The 11132-nt window shown below is 60.7% G+C and overlaps 1 protein-coding gene across 3 annotated transcripts in view; it reads right to left on the bottom strand.

Moving 5' to 3' along the window:
• Positions 1–5170: 5170 nt before the first annotated feature.
• Positions 5171–11132, bottom strand: part of PPP2R2D (protein phosphatase 2 regulatory subunit Bdelta) — a 43354-nt gene continuing 37392 nt past the window's right edge. For all 3 annotated transcript variants that reach the window (XM_047702170.1, XM_047702171.1, XM_047702172.1), the window contains 3 exons: positions 10887–11056; positions 10723–10814; positions 5171–5974 (listed from right to left, as the gene is read on the bottom strand). In XM_047702170.1, the coding sequence (XP_047558126.1) occupies positions 5695–5974; positions 10723–10814; positions 10887–11056 (542 nt within the window). In that variant the 3' untranslated portion in view covers positions 5171–5694. The remainder of the gene's footprint in view (positions 5975–10722; positions 10815–10886; positions 11057–11132) is intronic.

The raw sequence follows: 11132 nt of genomic DNA, 5'->3' as shown, positions 1-11132 counted from the left end.
TGGACCCTGTGCTGCCGTCCAGTGTGACGTGGGCCGCCGGCTGGCTCTGCGGGTGGAGAGTTCAAGCCCCCGCGGGGCACAGAGATGACGTTCATGTCTCGGGGCGCCTGGGGGGCTCCGTCGGTGAAGCCTCCAGCTCTTGATTTCGGCTCAGGTCATGACGTCAGGGTCGTGAGATGGAGCCCCGCGTGGGGCTCTGCGCTCCGTGGGGCGTCTGCTGGAGAGTCTCCCTCTCCCACTGCCCTTGCCTGTACGCCCTTTAAAGTATTTTTTTAAAGATTTTATTTATTTATTTGAGCGAGCACAAGTGAGGGAAGGGGCAGTGGAAGAGGGAGAAGCAGGCTCCCCAGGGAGCAGGGAACCTGACATGAGGCTTAATCCCACCCAGGACCTGAGCCGAAGACACGCTTAACCAACCGAGCCACCCAGGCGCCCCTGAAATGAATCTTTAAAATAAGATAAAATCTTTAGAAAAACTGTTAAAAACACCCAACAATGAATTTAAGAGCATGGGCAGTGACCTCCCTGACTCTGATCTTGGGGATGGATTTTTGGATTTGGGACCAATGCAAAAGCAACAAAAGCAAAAATAAAGCAGGGGGACTAGAGCAAGCGGAGAAGCTGGTGCTCGCCCGGGAGGCCGCGGGCGCGACGGAGCAGCAACCTGCGGAGGACAGAAGGTCTGCACGTCGCGCGTCTGAGGGAGCTGACCTTCAGAACAAGCCCCACGACCTCCTCTAACGCGTCGCTTGGGTTAAAAACGGGCAGAAGACACGAGCGGACCTTTCTCCCGCGCGGACGTGCAGGCGGCCAGCAGACACGGGAAGCCGCGCTCCACATCGCGGCCGTCAGGCGGGCGCACACCCGAACCGCAGCGAGGCGGCCTCGCGCCTGTCACAGGGCCGACATCGGAACAGCAGGTGTTGAAGGGTGTGGGGAGAGGGAGCCCTCGGGCCGCCGGCGGGGTGCGAGCTGCCCGGCCGCTGCGCGCAGCGGAGGCTCCTCCGGCCGGTGAAGACCGCTGCGCCGCGGCCCGGGCCTGCACTGATCGGACGCTACACCCCACCCCGGTTCCTAGCGCTGCGTCCCACAGCCCAAACTGGAGACAACCTAAGTGCTCACCTTAAACGGGTGAAGTGTGCGCTCCCGGTCTCGCACACACACAGAAATACCACGTGGCCACGAAACAGCGGGAAATCTTGCCATTTCCTTCATTTCCAACGTGGCGGACCCCGATGCCAGACGCTGAGGAACGAAGTCCGGCACCGCCCGAGCTCTCTGACCTGTGAGAGGCAGAGGGCGCACGAGCAGGGGAGGGGCAGGGGGAGAAGCAGACCCCCCGCTGAGCGGAGAGCCCACCGTGGGGCTCCCTCCCAGGGCCCTGAGATCATGACCTGAGCCGAAGCAGATGCTTCACAGACGGAGCCCCCCGGGCGTGCCCCCACGTGGGACCTAAACCCAAAGCAAGCCAGCCGTCAAGCTCACGGGCACAGGAGGGGGCTGGTGGCCGCCAGAGCGGAGTCAGGCCGGCAGAAACGGGCGGAAGGAATGAAAAGGCACCGCTGTCCGGCTGTACACCCAAGCCGCGGGGACGGAAGTCGGGGCGTGGGGGCTACAGGTAGTAACAGCACCTGGAAGCTGCGACGGGAGCAGCTCTGAGGTTCTCGCCACAGGAAACGGGGTTCTGTGAGCGTCAGGGCACCGACACCGACCGGAGTCGCTGTGGTGCTCACTCCCCCGCGTGAGCAGACAGCGATCATGTCCCCCTGAAACTGGTCTCTGTTCCCTGTACCTCGATTGAAAAAAAAGGGAACTCACCTTTCTTTCTTTTTTTTTTTTTAAGATTTTATTTATTCATTTGACAGACAGAGATCACAAGTAGGCAGAGAGGCAGGCAGAGAGAGAGGGGGAAGCAGGCTCCCCGCTGAGCAGAGAGCCCGATGCGGGACTCGATCCCAGGACCCTGGGATCATGACCTGAGCCGAAGGCAGCGGCTCAACCCACTGAGCCACCCAGGCGCCCCAGGAACTCACCTTTCTAACAAGAACCATAGAATTACACTGCGTTAAAATACTTCGATTTCAGAGAACGTACTTGTCCAATGAAAGTTCTTGGAATAACCACAAATTCCTGCTCCTCACCCCCACGGAACACACATTTTCAAAGATGTCTCAAGATCTGCAGAGACACTGACCATGACCTCTGGGGCAGACAAGTGGACAGTCTCAGTGCCTCTCAGAGGCGCACCTGACAGTCTGGGGAGGGTGTGAGGCTGCGAGGGAGCCCCCCACGGGGGGCAGGGCCCCCCCCACACCTCCGGACCCTCTGTGCTCCAGCGGCCGCCCGCATAGCCATGGACCCCGGCCAGGAGCAGGCTGTCGGCAGTGCCCCCAGGGTGCCGGCGATGCGCCCCAAAGTGTGTGGCCTGGAGGGAATCTCCCACAGAACGCATGTGCAGATCCGCGCGGGTACGGGGCTCTGTCGGGACTTACCGGGCATGGGGTCATCAGAGAAACCGCGGCGTCACTAGCTCTCGCCACCCTCGACGGCACAGAGCCGAGAATGAACGCGGGCCTGTGTTTGGGGGAGAAGTGCCACCTGAGGCAGGACAAGAAGACGGGCCGGGTGGTCCCACGCGGTGGAAGCCCAGACTCCCAGCCAAGGGGGCAGCTGCCTGCCCTGGACACCCGGTGCTGGGACGCCACCGGCACTCACGCTCTGAGGACAGGGACACACTGCCGGACGAGGTGCACATGGGGCCGGCGGACGCCAGGTCCAGCGGACCCCCTCCACACATTCTTCTGCTCGTCGCTCCGGGGCACAGCTCCACGGCGAGCACGCGCTCCGCATCTTGTACGCACCCGCCCCTCACCAGCTCTTGGGGGGCTGCAGTGTGGGGCCCAGAGGCCCAGCGAGCAGGCCAGAGCCCCCCACTATGACCATGTGCCACCGGGTATCCACCTGGACCCCCAGCGGACTGGTGTGGGGGAACCGCCGGCCGAGGGGAAGGGGTGCGCACATCAGGATCCGCGCCCAGGCCGGTGACGCCCCGTGACTACTTGTGATGGCCCGTGTTGGGGGCAGCGCTGCCTTTTACCCATGTGTCGTCCTGACCCCAGACCGTGCAGAGACCCCTGGGGTGTTCCCTTTCCTGGGCACAAAGGAGTCCCTTCGCACCGAGGGTGGGACCCAAGGCTAGCAGGGTGGAGGCCGGCCAGGCAGGTGTGAGCGGACCCCGCGATCGGTCCGGCCCAGCGAGCAGAGGAACTCGGGCTCAGCAGGCCGAGGCCTGAAGGCTGCCGTCTGGGGGCCCCAGGTGCCACCTTCTCTGCACCCGGAAGGCCAAGGACGGGGTCTTGGTTGGTTTTCAAACCAGCTCGCGCGAGACTTTTCTGGACTTGCTACACTCGGCGGCCAGAGCACCCGAGCCGGGCCGTAACGGGAATGATGGTTCTGTCGCCGCTTCACACCCCCAGCAGGGTCCTCGGGCAGCCCCCACCTCAGACCGGGGCTCTGCGCGAGGACCGACATCCTCTGGACGGCAGGGCCTGCTGCTCCTTCCTCTCCGGAGCCGAGTCGTCGCCGTCACCCAGGCCGACCGGATCAGGGCTCCCGCTGCTCCGTGCACAGGGCACGGGTCTGAGCGAGAAGTCCAAGTGCGAATTCGGACCTTCTTCTCAACCCCCTTAAGCAAAGACCTGCAGGCGAGTCCTCCTGAGCACAGCATGGACCAGCAGAGCCCCCGGCTCAGCCCGGCTGCCAGGGACGCCCGCGGGGGCTGCCTGGGGCGCGGGGCACTCGGCCTCCGACTGCGGACTCGGGCGCTTAGCTCCTCCGAGAGCGGGCAGAGCCGTGGCCTTCGCTGTCGTCCCACTGCAAGCGCCCGTGATTTGCGGACGGCTGACCACCAGGCTCCTGAATCTCACACTAGCTTATGAGAAGCTCGATTTTTCTTTAAAACAAAGAAACAGAACAAAAACAGCGTGTGTAAGTCCGCACACGAATAAAGCGTATTGACCCCGACGCAGGTGCCCAGCCTGGAGAACGTGAACGCTTTGAGGAAAACAGCAGCACAGAATTCTAAGAATGAAACCGTTCACACCACTCACTTTCAGGAACAGGGACGGTGTCTGTAACCGTGAACGAGAGAACGGGGAGCGCCGTGGCGGCCGCAGGGGCAGCGCTGCCCTCCGCGGGGGCCCTCGGTGACGGGCGGGCCCGAACACACCGCCGCATCCGGTTAAACGTTTACCGCTCGTTCTGCCTCCCCGACAGCTGACACAGGTACGCCCGCCCACCAGCACTCTTCCGGAGGACCAGGGAGGGCGAGTCCGTGCAGAGCTGCGCCCCACGCCTCGGCTCGGCCAGACTGTGCCGGCAGCGGACGCACAGTGAGAACCACGTTGAGGTTAACTGCGCTTGAAACTCTCCATTTCTAACTTGGTGTGCACTGAAGTAGCATCCTGTGAACGTTCACTCCGGGTGGCGAACGCAGGCTCATCAGGAGGGTCTCTGTCTTACGGGTCGCCTTAACTCAAGATACGCCTGAAAATGTCAAGACCAGTGCGTGTGGCCGGGCGCTCCCGTCCCCTGGAGGACACTGTGACTAGGGCCGTGTGTGGAATCCCAGTAAGGTCCAGTCACTGGGCCCTGGTACGTGTCTGTACTGTCTTGGGAAAGGCTCATTTCTGGCATCAAAGATCCCGCTTTAAAAACCCACCCCCAAGGCAGCGATGGCGTCACATACGGGCTCGGGAAGCAGCGAGAAGGCCAGCGCGCGCGGGATCCCGGCAGTTTGTAGAAAGGACGTCCCTCCCACAAGTCCTCTTTGAAAAGGCTTAGGAACAAAGCACGTCCGCATCCCCGCTGTGAACGGAGGCGCTGAGGGACCCAGACGTGTCCCCTCAGGGCAGCGACGGCGCCGCTCACCGCTCTCTCTCCGGGGGCCGGGGCCAGGCTTCGCGCAGACCTTACCTGGCGCGTTCCCTGCACCATTTCCACAACAGAAACACAGAAACACAACAGACTTCGAGTTTGGGACGGACGGGCTCCCAGCCCAAGTGCTGCTATCCTGCCCGCGGGGGACGGAAGTTGTAGCCCTTGCTCCAAAGCGCGATTCTGCAGAACTTCGTGACGTGCGACGGGAGCAAATAAAAGGCCGATACGCATCTTGGATTTAAAACCACTTTTTATAGTGTGTTGTTTTATTCAGTGGTCACACCCGGGGCTGCGATGGCAGGTGCAGGTGTGGGGGTGTAAAGCTGCGGCCCTGCTCGGGGAACCACGCCCTCGACAGGGCCACCCGGGCTCGGAGGACGGTGGAGGGGCGGGGGCAGGATGGCACGCACGTGTGAAGGCCCGAGTGTGATGGGGGCAGGGGTAAGAGTCTCAGAAAGAGAGATGTTCCGTCAGACAACTTTCCTCTGGGGCGCGAACCTTTCGGTCTGCGAACCGGAAAGGCAGGCGCAGACGGAATAAATACACGTGTTCCGAGTAACGGCCTTCACCGAGCACTGTCCCCCGACTGCGCGCTGAGCGGGGCTCCGCGGAGCAGCGGCCCGCGCCCGGCCTGCTGCAGGTGGAGGCCGCCCGCCCCGTCTGCGAAGGGGAGCGGCAGCACCGCGTGCCCCTCACGGGGAGGACAGCGCCCCTCCTCCGAGAAGACGGCCGGGCTCAGTCCGCGCGCTGGCTTCCTTAGTTGACCTTGTCCTGGAAGATGTACAGGTTGTTGGTGGCGGCCACGGCGATAACGTTCTCCGCCGGGTGCCAGGCCGTGTGCAGGATCTTCTTGTTGAAGTCCAGACTGTCCACGCTGATCTCGTCCTTCTTTCTCTTGCCGCCTGTACACACTTTCCGAGGCTTTAAGCTGGCTCGAGGCTTACTGTTCTCCCGGGAAGCTTCCAGCGTGACGTCCCTCCGCGTGTTCCGATCGAACATCCTGAAGAAGTTGTTGTAGGACCCCGTCATGATCGCGCTGCTCGAGACAAGGAGAGAGAGCGACGCCTGTCAAGGAGGAAGCACTCAACACCCTGCCACGCGCGGGGCCCTTTCCCTCACCCCCCTCTGCCTGACGAGACCTTTCTAGAAAAAACGACACCAAGGATGGTCTGGAGAGTCATGCAGGGCAACTCCCGGCTGAACGGTGAACGCACGATCCCGTCAGCAAAAAAAGTACAGAACAGAAAAGGAAAAAAAGAATAGTCACACTTTAATTACACTTTTTTGTTTTTTTCGTGATCTCCACACCCAACGTGGGGCTCCGACTCACACCCCGGAGATCAGGAGTCCCACGCTCTTCTGACAGAGCCAGCCAGGCGCCCCACGTTAGTGCGGTTTTAAAAAAGTAAAAAAAACCAGAAACAAAACAAAAACCCCCGACACAGTGACCTGTCCCAGCCACAGTAACAGTGTATTTGTTTTCGGGTCTGGAACGTTTGCAACTCTGCCGATGACCGAAGCTGTGCTCAGGGGACGTCAGTCAGACTTGTCCCAGCACAACACACGGTTGCTGGAACAGTACTTGATTCATTTCGATGTCAAAGAGTTATTTCACGGGAAGCAACAGGAACACAAAGAGGAGAAGTCCTCGACCTCAATGTGGGTCTCAGACGCTGCCGTGCTGCCCACGTTCTGCTTTCCCCAGCATTAATGCTCACGGCTTCCACCATTTCTATAGTCAAAACATTTGTTACACGGGTAGAAACTTCTGGTCTTTTTCTACAAAACCGAGAGGAAAATGGCTCACAGCCCGTGTTGCCATGATTTGGCCCACGGCTTTAGGACGAGCCCCACTGCAGACCCTGCAGCCCGCCATCCGATCGAGGCACGGCCAGCAGCTGACCCTGACCGCGGGCGAACCCCCCGGGGTCTGACTAAACCGCACGCAGGAAACAGGCTCAACTCCGGACCACTGCTCTTGAGCCCCGGGAGTGCCCAGCCGGGGACGCTTGCCAGCTCAGCCTTGGGCCGGATGCCAGCAGTGAAGGCTGAGTGGGTGCGCCCATGGGGAGCTGCCGTCCATGCTCGGGAAGCCGCATTTCCTGGGAACACCGAGGGCGGGAGGCTCCCTCAGGGCTCGCTGTCTTGTGCCTGGCAGACCCCACAGCAGACCGACTGCGGCGGACGCCGGACCCCGGCTGCTCTGACCACCGTGCCTTCACGGGAGCTGGGAAGGTGGCGTCCCCACCGCACTGGTCCAGTGACCCAAACCACACAGACGACCACCTTCCCGAGCACTTGGCCAGGTGTCACCCTGTTCGCTGGTACAAAGCAGACTCAGGAACAAGTGGTATGTCCGTTTTTGCTGCTGGACAGCCCGAGCACAGCCAGGCGGTGCCAGGGACAGCACAGCCCCGGGTGGAGTGCAGGTCCCCCCTCGTGCCACACCATCCCTCCGCAGGGCTTCCTGGCCAGAAGGCGGGGGAGGGTTGGCGAGGATGAAAGGTAGCTGTTACTGGAAAGCTCTCCGGCACTCCTGGGGATGGTGACTTAGGGAATGTTTCAGTATTTTCGGATATACCAAGAGGCATAAAGAAAAATACACTGACTGTCCACCTACCCATAGGCCACTGCCCGCTCGGTCCGGAAAGACTGGTCCTCCACCCGGGGCCCCTAGCAGGACGGTCAGTCCTCAGAGCAGGACAGGGTCATTCCGGGACATGTTTACGTGTCAAACAGTTACACATTCTTAAAAACACATCCATCCCGTGCGTTCTACAAGACACAGAAGACATCGAGTCGTCGTCCTCCAACAGCGCGCGCTCCGTCTTTATCCTCGTGAGATCACCTACGGTTCTTCCTGTCGTAGGCTATGAGAAGACCCGGTCCCTGGCCCTCACCCGACACGTTCGCTAGTTCCTGTCTCTGGACAGCTCTTCCGGCCTGTGCGCACTTTACTGACCCACGCAGGCCACTGCTAGTCTCCAGAGGACCACGGTCATCGGCCTCCACCCCCAGCCTGCCTGACGTCACTGTCGTCGTGAGAGCTCTGGGACGGCATCCCGGTCACTCTGACCTGCTGACTCGTAATGAAAATGAGCATTTTTATCCATTTTCTTCCCATTTCTATTAACTTCCATTCCTGAGCTGTCACTTTCCTACCGACCGGGAATCCTCTGCAGAGTCCGGACGCTTCTCTCTTGAGCAGCTGTAGTTCTCCGCTCGTGCGGGTTTCGTCTTCACTGCGTACCCAGCGTGTGTCCATCTGCCCGGTAAACGCCGCTGACGCTCCAACACCACCTCCACGTGGATCTGGGCTCACCGCACGCGGCGCTCTCCCACGGCTCTGGCCCCGTCTGTACAACACTCGGCTTGTTCCCTCTGGCTGAGGGAGAGCCATAACCTGTCCCCCAACATGGACGACCGAGACAAATGACTCGTTCAGCGTCCACGTTCCTCAGCTTTGCTCACAGGGCTGGGGCCAGCGGCGGCTGCTTTCGAAGATGGTGTCCTTTCTGGGGGGCGCGCCCTGTCTCGTGAGCTCCCCGTCAGGGTGAACTGCTCTCCACCTGAAAGCCACTCATCGCACACACGTTCTGAGTGATCCCCGTCTTGACACACACCCCCGGGCTGACAGCAGCTTTGTCACTGTGTGCTGGAGCAAGGACGAGGGCTGTGTCGCGCCGTCCACCTGCTGCGCGGAGTGGGCCGCTCTCAGCCGGACCGTCTGTTCTCCAAAGTAGCGCGTCAGGCTTTCCACGGCTGTTTTCAAGGTCTCTTTGCATCTGGTGCCTGTGGTTTCGTTCTGACACGGGGGTGGGGGTGGTTTCTGAGCCTCCTGAATCCATGCGCTCCCTCTCCCATCAGCTCCCGGAAATCCCCGATCTGGCTGCGCCACAGGCACTCCTGGGCATCTGCAATTTGCCTGGTCCCCCCCCCCCCCACCCTGTGCCCCAGGTGCTCCTGACCTTCCACAGGTCCCACTGGCCACACTCCAGAGGCACGCTGGAGCCCCTCTGATGCTCTTCAGTTCAAAAACCCAAGGTCTGTCTTGCTACTCTGGGTCTCCTACCAAGTCCACAGCCGTTTTCAACCACTGCGCTTTTCGTTTCTAGAAGTCCTGTTTGATTCCTTTACGATTTCCTACGTCATTTTTAGGGCGCTTAGGATTCCTTCCAATGATCTGAAAACATTTCCAGCGTTCGTCTCTTAGGCCCTGCAACTTATGCTCCAGGATCGGACTCCTCAGAGGGGAAGCTCTGGTGCTGTTTCTGACTTGTTCACAGCAGCTCCGTGTGTACTTGGTACTTCTCACCTGCACGCTTGCATCTAACGGCTTTTCATCGGGGAAAATCCCGGGTCGGGGGCGCTGGGTGAGGCACACCGCCAGGTCTGCGGTGGGTTTGCCGTCAGCATGACGCTGGAGTGCTCTCTCCCACGCCGGGCGCCAGGGCCCCCACAGCGTCCAAGCGCAGGCGGGCGGCCTCTCTCTGCCCGAGCGGAGTGCGTGCTGGTTGGGACCCCAGCCCCACTGCTTGTGCGGCCCTGCCCAGGGCCCTGGTGTTGCTGCCAGGGCCTTGGGAAGCGGATGCCCACGTGAGGCGTGTGCTGCTTGCCGGGGCGGGTGGAGCCCAGTGCTCTGCCTCTGCCCCGGGAGGCTCGCGTCTGCCACAGCGCCCACGGAACACGGGGAGGCGGCGGTCGGCGTGACAAGAAGGCAGGACCTGAAGTGGCTGCTCTTCCCGAAGCCCAGAGCCCTGCCCGCTCTGTAGGGCTTGACTCCTCAGTCAGCTTCTCCAGGTCACACAGCTGGTCCGGATACAAATGCCGCACCCTGGGAGGGAGGGCAGGCTGACGGTTCCACATCTCCGGGGACTTCCGCGCTTCTCCCACCCGCCAGGGTCTCAGGCCCCCTTCCCTCAGGACTCCCATCTGGACGAAAATGGACGACGCCGTTTCCATAATCCCTGAGGGTCTCACTGCCAGCGCGCACTGTGCGGGCCCAAGGCTTCTTGCCGCAGCGCACCAGCCCTCCCCTGTGAAAACCTAGCCCGCTGGGTCCTGGGAGCAGATGTCCCCGGGCCAGCCTGGCGCCCCAGCTTCCCGGACCTTCTGCTTCCCGTCGCCTCTTCATCTGGCCATCGCGCTCTCTCCCTCGCTTACGTGTGCGCTCCGTGACCCACGTGCAGAGATCTGTGGCAGCTTGGCCAGTGGCACAGGCCTCTGCCACTCACATCACGGGGAGGCCCCACCTGACGCAGCGTACTACTAGGGACGGTGACAGTCTCCTTCCGGCACCAGAAACGCACCGTGTTGTCTGAGATCGAAAACACAGCCCTCACCAGTACGGCCGTTATTGCCCTCCCCAAAGGACGTGCACGAAACAAACTATGAGACACCAGAGCCACTGCCTCGTCAAGGCCACTGGGACTTCAGGCCAGCCACCCCGCCAGTGAACTTGGACGGCATTTCCCTTCTTCCCTCCAGAAGAAAAGGCAAACTGGAACGTGGCCATTCCACATGCTCAGTGCTAAGTCCTTCCTTCTCACTCATCTTGGAAATAATACAATAAAAATTATTTTGAAATATTTAAAAAGTATTTTAAAAATAGCCAAAAGGAACTATAATAGCACGTGCTCTGAGTAAGGACGGGGTCATGAGCAAGGGGACAGCTGTTCCGACGCCCTCTCGTCTCTGCCTTGAACCTGCCGCTCAGCAGGCAGGCGGCCTGGACGGCACAGCCCAGCAGCCCCCCAGGCCGCTCCTCCACGACGCGCGCCCCACCTGTCTGAACCGCTCCAGCAGCACTCGAACTTGTCGAAGATGCAGTCGTTTTCGTACAGAGAACAAAGCTTGCTTCGCAGATACTCGTGCACCTTAAGGAAACCACAGGAAAGTCAGAAGGCGCCGTGCGCAGGTGTGGCACCGTCCCTGCGCGGCGGCCTCACCTGGTGGGTCTCCACGGGCCGGCTCTCCATGTTGAGGTCCCACACCTTCACCGACAGGTAGTCCCGGGTCATCATGTACCGACCGCTGTGGCTGAATTTTACGTCGGAGATGGAGGAGATGATTTCTGAGAAGAAGGACCTACTGCTGGGGTCTTCAGGCTCTTCAAAAACTGAAAAACACAAAGTTTTCAGCTTCTGTTTAAAAACCAGGGAACACCTGGGTGGCAGAGCTGGTTAAGTGATTTC

Source organism: Lutra lutra, chromosome 14 (genome assembly GCF_902655055.1).
Source record: "Lutra lutra chromosome 14, mLutLut1.2, whole genome shotgun sequence".
Lineage (NCBI taxonomy): Eukaryota > Metazoa > Chordata > Mammalia > Carnivora > Mustelidae > Lutra > Lutra lutra.
This window is presented reverse-complemented; position numbering and strand designations above follow the sequence as displayed.